The sequence below is a fragment of the Lissotriton helveticus genome, chromosome 8, assembly GCF_964261635.1.
Source record: "Lissotriton helveticus chromosome 8, aLisHel1.1, whole genome shotgun sequence".
Lineage (NCBI taxonomy): Eukaryota > Metazoa > Chordata > Amphibia > Caudata > Salamandridae > Lissotriton > Lissotriton helveticus.
The window spans coordinates 864258921-864273578 of record NC_136069.1 but is presented as its reverse complement, the minus strand read 5'-3'; the positions used below and the strand labels follow the sequence as shown (position 1 = coordinate 864273578).

Here is a 14658-nt window from a genome sequence, read left to right as displayed (position 1 = left end):
GGAGTATGCTAATAATTTCTGACATGTTGACCCTCCCCCAAGCTCCTACTCCTATTTTTGTTGGTGGATCAGTCATGTTGTCAATATCTACTTCATTCTTTGATGTTTGCTGCGTATGGTGTGTTCTAGTCGGTGGCACAATAGATCATTCAGTAGTTTATGCAATGGGGGATGGAGAGTCATAGGATGCGGCATAAGGCCAATTTGACGTGGTGCGTTAGGATAGTGCTTGATGACACGAGGTTGGCGTTGCACCGGATAAATCTTGGAAGATACACAGATATCGGTTAGTGTGTTGCAGTGTTAGTTTCTTTGTGAAGTTGCGGATTCTTTTAGGTGAGTTGTATTTGAGATGGGAAGTGGACAGATGCTTGTGGGGGCATGTGTGGAGATGTGTATAATTTAGTTGAGTAGTGGTGTGCTAGTCCAGGTCATTTAGATTTATACAGATGAGTGGGGCTTGATTTGCAGATTTTCTTCTTTTGAGATATATGCCCAGTGTGTTAGGCTCAATGTTGATTTTGTGGGTGTGTTGCATGCGATGACGGGTGTTGTTCTGTGGTACAGTGTTCCATTACTATGGCGAAGTATTGGAGTGGGTTTGTTATGTGCAGTTGTTTATACATCTCTTTTGATATTTGATGTTTGTGGTGTGATGATCTGGGATTATGGGGAGTGGTACAGGTGGGGTTTTTGAGTTTGTGGGGCTACAGAGTGGATTGTTGCATGCAGTGGGTTGTGTGGTGATTTGTATGGCTTAGGTCATTTTGGTGCTTTGGAGATCGATGATTGGTCACATGTTGAACACAGCAATGCTCCTCAGCTATAACGGAGGAGCTGCATCTGGTTGGAATGTGACCCACTCCAGCTCCTTTATTTTCTGAACAGACCTATTCGTATATAGGTAGATGCGCAAAGTAATTTAGCGATTGCAAAGAGTTGGTACTCACATTATCACCACTTTCTTCAAGCACACTAATAATACATGAAGCCCTACAGGAGGACATGATAAACGTCTGGCAAACATTTCCCTGCATTATAACTCTGATAATCTAATCATATCATCCTATCAAGAGATCCTGATATTCTTTGACATCTGTAGCTTTAATTTAACTTAATGGATGAGAATAGAAAGAGGAAGTGGGGAGGAATGTACAAAGATGTTTCACCTACTTCTATACAGTAGTGTTAGCTCACGATACACAGTCATCGGGGAATGGGGACCAAGAGTCTCAAAGTTACTGGGCAAACACCATTTCCCATTTCTATTGTATTGATGTTTTAACATTTATTGCAATAAAGAGTGTGCATATCTGTGAGGGGGTACAGTTAGATCCCAGTTTGATTTTTGTGGGATTGGTCACCTTTTTTACACCCCTCCCCTTCAGAACGAAAACACACTGTTCTTCGGGGTAGGACCACAGTCCTTAATGTGTACTGCCAGTATCCATGTCTATCATTTATTTAAATTGTATGTATAATAAGGCGAGTAGTTATTTTGTTTAATATACATCTATCTGTTTTTCCAGGAAAACTTTATGGCAATGTTCCTGTCATAGAAGAACGTCACAGGCACCGGTATGAGGTAAGGCTCAATTCTAGCGGTAATATTAAATAATAATAATTTATAGCATTCAATAAGAGGAATGCTCTCTGTTGCTAATATCACATGTGATATCTTCAACATTAGAACACCTAAAAGATCATCACCAGTGACTTTATAGGCTGCGTTGAAACTTTTATTTGTGTATTTTATTGCTTTTAGTAGGGCGCATCTGAGGAAAGGTAGTAACAGAGCACTTAAGATAGTAACCTGGGTTTACATCGAAATGTGAGCATACAATCAATCAAAATAAATATTGACAATGGGTAGTAGGTAACCACTACTTCTGCTAATAGACCACAACATTTGAGGAACAGGGGATGATTGAAGGAATTCGAAGTACTGGAGTCACTACAGAAGGTCCCATGATCGAAAGTGAATAGGTGAACGTTCAGTGAATTATAATATACATGTTAGCCAGAGATTGCTCTCTGAAGATGCACACTCCTCTATACACTCTGTTCCAAGAGCCTAACTTACTAAGATTCCAATCGATCATTCTAGTGTATACTAAATGTGCGCTGCTACACTGATCCTGCTGGCTTTTTTCGCTTAGCGTGGGAATGTCTGCCCATAAAGTCCAATTAGGAGGATATTGATAAGGCCATAGGTAGGATTATTAAGGCACACATTGACTTCTTAAATAAATAAATGAATGAATGAATGAATAAATGAATGAAAGGACATTTGTATAGGGCACTGTTACTCCAGTGAGTGCCTGGCGCTCTGCACTTCTGTAATCACTGTACCGGCAACCAAATCAGATTTAAACTAGATTAAAAAGCCACGTCTTTAGGTTCTTTCTGAACATGGAGGTAACTGAGATGGTCCAAAGTTCAGGAGGCAGTTTGTTCTAGGCTGATGGCCCTAGAAAAGAGAAAAATCTGCCTCCAGACCCTAGACCATCGCATTCTAGGAATTCTAGTCAAAAAAGCATTGGCTGAGCGAAGACATCTGGAAGGATCATAGAGACTAATCTTTGCCCTAAGATATCCAGCACCAGTCTGGTTAAGGGGCTTGTAAACCACAACAATGGTATTAAACGGAAGGCTTTATAAGAAGCCAGTGCTAAGCCCTCAAATGAGCGGCCACAGAGGATCTAAAAGGCAGTCCCAAGAGAGTACTTTCCCAGAGGATAGCGGCTGTGCTGCTGCTGCTGCCTCTACAGCAACTTCTTTGTTCATGGGTGAAGCACCCGACTCACACTTTAAAAGATTGGGTCCAAGACGCCACTTATTGTGGTGAAACCAGTGAGGTATTCGCAGAGCTTCCGGTTCCGCATGAGAGACTGAAACAATTCTGGGGCATTCTGAGACAATATTTGGATAACATGACTAGTCCATACCAGAGAGTTGACTAAGTCTGTGTGTGTCTTATTCTGCAAAAGCAATGTAAAGGGTACATTGGCATGTGTTGTGCATGTTTGTACCCTGATGTGTGTGTTTGATCACACCATTTTAAAATTCTGCATTTTAACGTTCTTTCTGTACTCCTTTTGAACCCTCCCCTGCTGGTGGACAAGAATATACGTTCAAACTGTATTTCTAGGCCCTATGGCAATGTACGGACTGATTACTGCCCAGATATGAATCATGACAGACCTCTCCACTGGGACTGCATATTCAGGATTTCTGTGTACTGTATTGTTCAATAAAAAAAAATGAGTTGTCAAAAGGTAGTCGTAAATAGTGCACCAAAGGTTTGTGAATGAAATCTGAAATGGCAATCTCACTTATGTTTTATTAAGTTGCATTGCAGAATCACTATTCTCGAGGGTTTCCAAAGTAATGTGGCTCATTGACATTCATATTGGCGGTCTCAATTTTAGATTCCCTGTGATTGCCTGCAAGCACAGGGTTGGTGGCCTGTAAGAGACAGCAGACCACCATCCCTGTGGTGCATTTTCAAACAGGAAACTTGTTTTAAGCCAGCCTGTGTTCCTAATAGGAGCTAGTGTTACTTTAAAAAACATAAAAGCTTCTCATTTGAGAAACTTCAGAAGGAGCAGACAATGGATCCGTAGACCATGTGCTTGTCTCCCTGTAGCTATCAACCTGAATCCCAGTGGGAATGGATCTCAAGGCAACCCCTTGCCCCATGAAAATCAGCCAGCACCTCCTTTGAGGAGGATGTAACTGTTCAATGATTTACTATTGGAATTGCAGGCCAAAAACCATTGATACCTAGGTTACCGAATAGCAGTTTGGAAACTCTGCTCTTTTCATGTGGCTCCCAAATTGCGATTTGTTATGAGCCAAAAAACCTTTACGACTCAGAAAAAGGGCTTTACTTATAACAAATAAAGATTTGCAGGTTTCAAACCAAGTAAGTTTTGCGAATCACAGGGTTTGAGATCGGGATATCCTTTTACATGCCTGGTACCAATTTATTTGTTTATATTTCCTTTTCAACTGGAAATGCTTCGCTATTGTGCATGAAGATCTACACCTAATCAGTGCAGGTTTTTTCATGCGTGTTTCTCACATGATGTGATGGGCTTGGTACCATTTCCGTCTTTATTAGGGATTAGTTTTATTTTGCTGGATCATTACCATCAAGATCGCCTGGTGCTCCTCCCTTCTATCTGGAGGCAAGCTTCACAAATTCAAGAGAGAAGCCAAAATAGGCATCAGCGAGCTTTACTACTTACTGAATATCACACCTTAGGTCCCGATTATGAGTTTCATAGTTCTGGGGGTAGTGGAAACTCTTCTTCGAAAACCCCGGTACTGTGCATTTATTCCCCACTAAACCAGGTAATTAAATGTTAATCCCTACAGAATGGGGAATAACCATGCAGTCCTGATTTTACTTGGTCAAATTTCCCACTGTGTTTCCTAGTCTGTGAGGATTAATGTTTCTACTTAGCTCCTTCAAACATTGAATTGCCTAGGTTGTTACATATTTCATATGCATCATCTACTGAGCTCCTGCCATGATCAGCAGTGGTAAATGGGAGCGGGGTTGGTGGGGTAGTTGCGAGGTATTAAAGGAGGAATGGGAGGAAACTGACTGGCATGGGAGAGCAGCACATGTTGTACCTGTGGCATGGGAGTAGGTGAGGTAGAGAAGAGGGCTGATACTTTGTTGTTTTTTGCAGTCTGATCTTCATATCATGTTTACAGGCGGGATTTTTCAGCCGTTAAAACTCTCTGGAGTTGCTGCATCCAGATAATCTGGGAATACTGCTTTGCCCTACTTCTAATAAGTGCCACACCAACTTCAAAACCAGGTGCATCATTTACAAAGCCATCATGACAAGCACTCCTGCTTATCTTGCAGACAAGCTCATCACTTCTGATGGATCGCTGCACACTCTAAGTGTAGCAACCATCAGTCTAGAGACTAAGAAGTGTAAAAAAAAAAAAAAATAGCAGTCCTTTTCCATCTGTGCAGCCAGGATCTAGAACAACATCCCTATATGCATCAGGCCTCCTTAAAGCTAATCCAGTTTAGGAACGCATCACAGACTGTATGTGCTTGCCTTTGACCCTGTACAGAACTCCACTGCCTTTTGCCAAGGTTGACATAGTGCAAATACCACATACATGCATACCTACATTGGTTCAGTCATATAACATGCTCTGCCATTTGACAAGTCACCCATGTGGCTGGGCGTGTTGTTGGCCAACTGTTTGCTGAACCGGCTCCCTTGTTTGGAAAATAGCAATAGATGAAGAAGTATTCTCTCCCATTACTAGTCTGCATTTTTCACCTTTTGATCTGGCAGAGACTGCCCCTGAATTTTACAGATACCTTACAATTACTTTATCGGCTGTGACTTTAAAATAATTATTACCAATCTGTCGTTAGAATCCATAGTAGACCAGACAGTAAGTTACTATATTTACCTTTCATTTTCAATAAAATATTTACCTATATCAGAATAGAAAATGACCATACAACAGACGAAATTGATGACAAGTGAGAATTGCGGACTTTTAAAGTGGTTTTACCTTGGAAGCACACTTCTTGCAGGCTTTTGTGAAGATCTTTGGGGGCATTATATTAGAGAATATTCCATCAGTCAAGAAAAATCTTATACACATTTAAATCCTTACATGAGCTGGAGAACCTGAATGACTCACCACGTACATAGGAACAGAAAAATTCTTTTAGAATGTACTGTATAATATCTGTGCATTTAATGAGGATCACCCAAAGCAGCATGATACAATTGCATTGCCATCCATGACCACCATTCTATATAATACAATGTTACCTTTTTAATGTTATCTTCCACCTGCAGCTGGGAATGACATGCTTTGTATCATCCATTCTAACACATTATTTTGTTTGTATAAGCAAACATATAATGAGTGTAAATGCCAAGGCTATGTATCTAAAAAAAAGAATAATTCCTCGGTGCTTATCTGAATTCACCTGTTCAGCAAGAAATGCTTTAAACCTTTTGACCAGATGAAATTACACAAACTATACCAAGAATAAAATAGTATACACAGGGCCGGTCCTAGAACTTCTGGGGCCCCGGGCCAAAGGGAAGATGTGAGGCCCCTCTAATTTGCATGTAAAATCCAGTCGCGGCTAGCACGATTCACGGGTGGGAGGTCTCGCAGGGGTTATTTAAAAAATAAAATAAACCTACCTTCCCAGGTCTCGCGTCATCTCTGCTCCTGACCTGCTCTCTTTCTTTCCTGCCTCTGGCAGGAAAAGGAAGCAGGCAGCCTTCCTCCCCAAAGGCAGCATTGTGATTGGTTGGGACGCCGACCAGCCAGGCGCCTATGGGGAGGCCGTTTTCTCCATGTAGGGTGCATTGGTGCCTACATGGACAAAGGCCAGAGTGTGCATGACTGGTTAGGTCGGTCCCGGAGGGCCGACCAAACAATCAGGGCCCTTAGCAGGGGGAAAGGCACTCCTCCCCTGCCATAAAGCAGACACGCCTGCCCCCAACCAAACACTTCTGCTTTCTCGCAGTGTGAGTAGCAGAAACATAAAATGGTCATTTTTGCATTTTATATTTCTGCTTCTCACTCTGCGAGAAAGCAGTGGGGTGACGCTCCTCCGCCCTAGTGGAGGAGCCGCCCTTAGTAACATCACAAGAAGTGGCATAACAGAAAGTTATACCGCAGGACTATTGATCTTATTTGGCATCTCTGAAGAGACCTAACATGGATAGCAGTAACATTGACAAACAAATAAATTAATATACAAATTAAATAAGTCCATATATTTTAAAACTGTATTAAATGGATTAAATGTGTCACATTGGATGGAAAAGCTAGGTGCAGTTCTGCCTCTTAAAGGGGGGCAATCCTGTGAGGTAATGAGGGGTGGTATCATTCAAAATATAAAATGACACAAGAGAAAACCTCACTCACCATGGATATAATTGCACATTTCAAAAGGCTCCCTTATCTTTATGTGCCATTATTGTGCTACCTTAGGATGACATTAATACCTCGTAATTTGTTTTAACATTAATCCTCTCTCTCACCAGTATCCCACACGCACATGCTAAGAGACGTAGGACAATCTTTTTTGTGTGTAGGCTCTTTACTCGCCAGAATTATGTTAAGTGTAAAACACAACGCATATAGTAAAAAACATAAGGCCCAAGGGAGAGAACGACATTTGGACATCGCAGAACAGGATCATGGCTGCAAGGTGTAGGAGAGCAGGCCAGCCATCGTGCAAGCAAGGCAAATTATGACTCCCCACTACCCTCTGGTCACTGACTGAGCAGTAAAATACAGCCATAATTTGGGTGCATTGGACACATAACTCCACAAGACCATGGGTGGGGCGGGGGAGAGGCAGGGTGGGGGGTAGTGGAGTCCGACATATGACGGACAGGAGTTAGGTAAGTACTTAAATAAATAAAACAATGTACCTTACGCGCGCTGCATTGCCAACTATACAAGAAATTGAGTCATCACATCAACGTGTGAAGTCCACGGCTCCAGTTCGTTGTAATTCCTATCCTCTTACAGCATTTTCTCCCTGTGAAGGGGGAGGCTGTGCTATTATATCATTTCAGAAATCTGTGTTTTTTTCGACAGGAAATTATCTTATCCCTTAACTAACTTTTTTTCAGTAAAGAAACTGTGATTGTTAAGGGTTGCCAATAAAAAAGCTTGCTTTCTTTGTAACCCTCATCAAACAGTTTTTTTTTTATTTAGCACCCTCAAAATCAGTTTTGTTAATATTTTATAATATATTTTTCCTTATTCTGAATTGGATTCCTTGTAAGATGCTGAGGAAAATATGTTGTAATTGTCATCATGAACCAAGTACTCTTGAAAAGATATACACTGAGCTAGAGGCTTCGTACTAGGATAATATGTGTTAATTTAACCCCTTAGATTGTTTAAACCTCCTTCAAGGTATGCTAAGGAGGAAAGGTCATTTTGCAGGCTCCAGTGTTTTCTTTCTCAGGTGCAAGACTCAGTGTCATCATTTTAACAATTTGAAGTCTTGAACGGGTCAAAGGTAAAGCAAATGCAGTGTTTAAGTACACAGGGGGATAATTATGATGTTGCTGTAAGATATACCTTCCAACACAAATTCAAGCAGCTGTTTGTATCAAAAGCTTCAGAAACTGTATGGAAAATTGTATCTTTCTGTAGTTTGTATATAGGTCTCACAACGTGACATTGTTACCATGTGACTGAGATATTCGCACCCCGGATGCACTAATAGTATGTATGAGTTTCAGCGACTAAGATTTAATGGTATTTTGCAGAGTTCCGCTCCGCTTGGCAATAGAACACTAGAAGGTGAGATATGATGTTCTTGTTCTGGTGTTTGGAGGTAACTCTCAAGGTTGATGCTACACTGGGAATAGTGCTTTGTCTAACAAAACGTTATCAATGTACAAGGAAGAGGTTGTTACACGTACAATGCATACACATCTGTTTGCCATGTGTGAAAACTGAACCATCAAGTACATTTCCATTGCTAGATGAGGGCATAACTACCTGTGCTTAAAATGTGTGACGCCCCTGCATACTCCCACCTTCCCCCACCCACCATTGCCTGGTCTGGGGCAAGACGCTTCTTTGCGGCACCAATGGGGGGCTGAGGGGAGAATTACACAACACTTAGAGCAAAACCTGGCCACAATTAAGGCAGATTGCCACACTTAACACCTTCGCCCCGCACACCATAGCTAGAAGTGTGATGGCCTGGGAGGCAGGAATGAAGCTGAGGCCCTTTAACAACCGGCCCACATGTCACACCTTTCAGCACTGCTTGCCTTCGCAACCCGACCCTGTCCCCAATTAAAGGTCAAAGCTGCAAATGCAGATGGGCCTCGCACTACATGTGGGCTGCACAGCCCTGGGGAAAAGGGCCCCCCTCCCTGGGGGCTAACAACCATTAACCAGTGCTGCGAGGCACAGGGGAGGGGGGCTTCTTCTCCCATTCTTACACATGCGTGCGAAGCCCAGAGGAGAGGCAGCCCTTCCCTGGGCCACGCAGTGCTCACCACAGGTGCGAGGCTGGTGGGGAAACACTTTTGCGAGGCCCCCTGTTGATGGGCTGAGCTCGGGGCCCTGGGCAGCCGCCCATGCTGCCCATGCCTAGCGCCGGCCCTGAGTATACAAGCACCCATTCTTCCGTTAGCTGTGCTCGATATTGTGGCTGTGCCTGTTTCGGTACTGATTGTCCAGGCACCTGCGGATTTTAACAAGAGTACATTTGTCCTACTATCTTACCTTGCTGTTTAAGGGTCATATCACGTACATTTCACTCGTTCTGGGCATATGTGCGCTGGCATATGGCAATTTTGTATTAGCATTTGGACTGACCTGTCCACAAATGGCGTTGTGTACCAGTTGATCAGTGACGTCGGTTCGAGAATGGTGCAGAACTGCCATGCAAAAAAAGGAATGATGGAATTATTCTTATGAAAAACCAAGAAGTAGCTTACTAGACTTCCTTTTCTGATTGTATGTTAGAACACAAGCTGTAATCAGTTGTTCCATTAAACAATTTACTTTAAAAAAGTCTTGAAAAATAGTTCATCATTGGGTAAAATTGAAGAACAGAAATATAATAATTTACACATACACAGTAATGTGTTTCAACAAGTTTGCAGAAAGAAGAAGAAAACCATCCCCAGTGAAGAGATTATGGGCCTAATTTAGAGTTCTGTGAATGGATTACTGTTGGACCTGGCCCTTTCTGCAGGGTTATCCCCAAACTTTATGCCTACCTCCTCCTTTTTTTCTGACCGTTTTTGTTGGCGCTAGGACTCTTGGACCTTCACCACTGGTATCCAGTGCTAAAGTGCATGTGCTCCGTCCCCTAAGCATGCTATGATTGGTTTACACCTGTTTGGCATATTTGATTTACTTGTAATTTGTTTGTAAAGTAATATACCATGTACCCAGGGCTTGTAAATTAAATTCTACTAGTGGGCCTGTAGCACTGAGTGTGCCACCCACAGAAGTAGCCTTTCAAACCTGTTTAAGGCCTGCCACTGCAGAGACTGTGTGTGCAGTTTACTGCACCAGCAACTTGGAATTTAAAACAACTTGCCAAGCTTTAACCTCCCCTTTTATTACATATAGGTCACCCCTAAGGTAAGCCCTAGGTAGCCCTATGGACAGGGTGCTGTGTAAGTAAAAGTTAGGACATGTACCTTTATGTTTTGCATGTCCTGGTAGTGACAAACTCATAGGCTAGTCTTGGGAATTCCCCTATATACTTTTAAGTGGTAATAACTTATCAGAAAGGAGTGGGGCTGCCATATTTGATATGTTTAGAATGGTAGTGATAAATCCTACTTACTGATGAGGTTTATATTACTATTTTAGAAATGGCACTTTTATAAAGTGGGCGTTTCTCTGTGCTTAAAACTCTTTGTGCTTTGCCAGGGCTGGGATAAAAGAGATCTTTGTGCACCTCCGAGAGTTTTTTTGAAGGCATTTTTTGGTACAAGTACTGGGCTCTGATCCAGTACTTAATTTGAGCCAGTGGTTTCCGGTGCTCAGAATCATCACTTAATTGGTTTCCGGTGCTTGGCACTGGTCCTTAATTGTCAACACTGCACTTATGACAGTCTGCCATGTGGTGGCGCTGCTCATCTCAATTAGAGATGAGCAGAACAATGGTTGTTTATAAATACAATAAACATTGCAAAATACTAATACCTGCCCCCCCCCCCAGTCATTCCTTTAGCTCTGGGGACCTGGAATAATCTGTGATGTTGCACTTGCAGGTAAAAGAGATGGTTAGTAGTTGATTTGGCAGGAATGACAGGGGAGATGGGTGGTGCAAACTGCAGTGGCCTTCTGGTCAAGGCCCTGACACTTATTATTTTACAAATGAAGTACTGCTCTGATCCCACCTAGTCAGACACTGTGTGTGACATGTAACTAGGCGCTACTTTCTCTACATCTGCACATTAGCAGCAGAACTGCTGTGCTGCCAGGAGAAACTGCGATTCTTCTTAACTGCTTTGCTGTGTTGGCCTTTTGCCTGCTGATTGCTGGACTGGCTGAGGGACTGCCACTTTGCAACTTGTCTGGATGAGCTGGCCTGCTGCTGACTACCTGCTTTTATGCCCCCAAGCTCCCTGTTCTTTCAGAGTCTTAGGTCAATAAAAGAGTCTGCATCATCATTATTCCCGTGGTACTCTGAGCCCGGCAATTCAAAACTTCAACTCCTCCGGCGCTTCAGTCTGCGTGTTAATCGCTCCAAGGACCAAGAGCTGCCGCAGCGCTACTTCCTAATCTCGTCATTGATCTTTCAAATATACAATTTGCCACAGGGATAGAGGATGTCATAAGCAACGTTCATGGTCTTATAGTTCAAGAACATATAGGGGCATATTAGCAAACGCAATATCGCCGCTTTAGCTGGACTTTTTCCCGCTAAAGCGGCGATAATGTTATCGCCCTATTAGCAAGCTGTCGCTAACAGCAGTTAGCGACAGCTTTTAGGCGATAGCTACATGTTTGGGGCCCGCTTTGCATGTCAGCGGTATTTATCGCTAATGACATGCAAAGTGGGCGTACTCAAACTGTTAGCGACTGAAAACAGTCGCTAACACTGCTATCGCCTATTAGCAAGGCAGGTGAAGCGATTAAAAAAATTGCGCTAAGCGCGCTTATAGCTAGAATCTAACGCCTGCTAAAAAGTTGACTTACCTGTATAGTCAGTGGGAGGTGGATTATCAGGTTAAGCCCCATTGGCATTAATGCAAGAATATCGCTGGATTTCCAGCGATATTCTCGCATTTCGCCGCTATCGCTTGATATTTTAGCACTAGGAGAAAAACGTTGCTAATAGCATATTTTCTCCGCTAAAATATCCAGCGATAGGCAGCGATAAAAAGACATTCGCTAAGCACATTTAGTGATAAATATCACAATTTGTTGCTAATATGCCCCTAAGTGTGTTATTCTGTGATTACCATGGGAATATTATGTTTTCTTTATTGTTTGTTAACAGACAGAGCATTGGTTTCCTTGAACAGGTTGCAACTTCCAGACGTCTTTGAGGTCTTTCTGAGTCACTGTGTATGGTTAAGTATAGACCCTCATTATATATTCCTTTATGCTCCTTGAAGAGTGTTTTTTGACACAACAATCCAGTGTGGATAGGAGGTTAACATTTTGGTTAATTATTTTCTTAAAATGTTTTGTGCTTGGGCAGTAAGTTGTCACACAGATAATAGGTATTTTTTCATCTTCTACTCTTTTTTAATGAAGAGGCTCACAAGGGGTGAACAATGTTCTCTTGCACAAACTCTTCAATTATATTTTAGTGTACCCTCTGCTTTACAATTTATCCATCAATTATTCAGCATCCTCAAAATAATCATCTTTGCAATTGCACTTAAATCTTAGAAATTGGTCATATGCAACATTATCCCTGCGATGCCATGGGGCAAAAACTGTCTTATTGCAATGGGCATTTCTTAACTTTCTGTTTGTTAATTGTGATATTATAAGTTTGCTATTATGTCTTATGATCTAAATGCATATGAAATTATTCTTGAGTTGGTAATGGGTCATATTGAACTTCATGTCAGGTGATTGTTCGTTCAGCCACATAAAGAAGATATTAAGCTGTCAGTTTTTTCAGTTTAGATGCAAAAAATCTCAGCATTATACCTGTACCATAGTGAGATGTTGGTTACGTATAGATTATTAGTGTAAATTAAGCTTTCTTTTAACTGGACTGAAGAAGCCTCCCACAGTGGTACTTTTGACTTGCAAAATCAGTTCTCCATGAAACATGAAATTATTTGTGTAAGGGCAATTTTAGAAAGAGAAACAATTACATTTGTCAGTACCGCTGTGGCCTGTCTCATCTTCCTAACTATAGCTCAATTACTTCAAGGGGTTCGTCCTGTAGAATATTGGTATTGAGTCACATAACCTCTAAGGTGATCAATGTTTGTGCGGTATGGTTGAACTTTTTGTGATAAAGTAGGTTGGGTCCTGAATATTAAACCTCACATTTTTTAAATGTTTGAGGAAGGTAACAACATTTGTTTACATCAGTTCAACACTGAATTCTCAATGTGAGAATGTGTGCATCCCGGGGGGTTTCCTTGTGTCTTTGTGTAGCTTAGATTGCGGGTAAGGCACTTGTGGCTTTGGAGATGTATTTTTCAAAAAGTTGATTTCTTGCAGTCCGATGCATCCTTGATCGAAGCCCACTTGGAGTATTTCCTAGATCTCTTTCATTTGATGGTGCATGGAGTCAATTGGTGGCTTGTGGTAATATTGAAAATTGTTGAATTTCCTAAGTCCTCATACACGCTTGCATCATTGTTCTAGTTATTAATGGAGAATTGCTTAGATAAATAGGTATTTGGAGGCAGGATTACTCCTGTAATAGTCTAGGGAAGGTTAGACCATGTAGATAAAGCAAACCAAAAGTTACTTTGTAGATGTTTCTCTTTGATTGCATGTTAGAACAAGAGTTGTCATATGTTGTCACTAAGTAATTTACTTTAATAAAGTTTTTCAAAACAGTTCATCATCAGAAAATCATTTCTTATCAGTGGTAAAAAAATGAAAGACACCATGTTCACAGTATACACACACTCAGTAATAATTTTTGGCAAGTTTGTAGAAATATGAAAACCATCAGCAGTGAAGATATTATGAAGAGACAATGAAGTGCAGCTGGAGCCCCATGACATATTTCTAAAAAAGAACACGCACTCTCAGTATGTTACCAATGTACTCATAGCATTGGTTCCAGACTGGACTTAACAATCACAAAAAAAGTCATTTGACCATTCTCACCATACGCAGATTCCGTTTTTAAATCGTCTACTCAGAGTTTACTCTTAAAAAACACGTCGATCCCAAGATGAAATACAGAAAAATAATAAACATTGACTCAAAAGCCCTTGGAGAAAACATTACAAGTAATTTACTCTTACTGGTGGATAGTAAAGATCTAAACTAGTTAACAATAGACTACATGAAAGTCATAAGTGTAGCTCATAATGAAATAGCACCTGCTGTTCTCGTTAGAGAGAATATAAAACAAGCAGTGGCAAAGCCAATAGGTTGCTGGATGCGTCAAAGTGCTTTTTTAACTTTTTAAGATGCTGCCCAGCACCCGTGCTACTGTATAACAAGACAGAAAACATTTGGCGTTTTCAATGTTTTTTAACCACTGTAAAACAGCTGGCGTGGACCGCATCATAGTTCTTTTTTTTTTTCGAGTTATTCTTCACAGCAGCTGCTCTACTGTACAACATAGCTAAAAAACCATTGAAAAAAGCAAGTAGATCTCGCATAGGCGAGACCTATTTGGTTGCCTGGACTTTTTATTCCTTGTAACAGAAACATGACCTTGAATTTCAAATAACTCTAGGACAGTTGATTGGATAGTTGACTGTGCATTTTATGGACCTTTTCTGTTACACACTTCGTCAGACACACAATTTCACACAACATTCTGTACTTCATGGCAGAAAAAAATTGACATTTTAGTTAATCTTTCTTCACATAAAATGAATGAAAGTGCATTGACTTGTGCAGTGGGCACCCCAAGTCGACGTCATAGCAGCAAATGTTTTTCCAGTGTCTACGCAGAAAATACTTTTTGGGGACAATCTA

The 14658-nt window shown here is 41.3% G+C and overlaps 1 protein-coding gene across 3 annotated transcripts in view; it reads left to right on the top strand.

Annotated features, from left to right (window-relative positions):
• Nucleotides 1-14658, top strand: part of CTPS2 (CTP synthase 2) — a 2098303-nt gene that overhangs the window by 1649054 nt on the left and 434591 nt on the right. For all 3 annotated transcript variants that reach the window (XM_078657669.1, XM_078657667.1, XM_078657668.1), the window contains one exon: nucleotides 1530-1585. In XM_078657669.1, the coding sequence (XP_078513795.1) occupies nucleotides 1530-1585 (56 nt within the window). The remainder of the gene's footprint in view (nucleotides 1-1529; nucleotides 1586-14658) is intronic.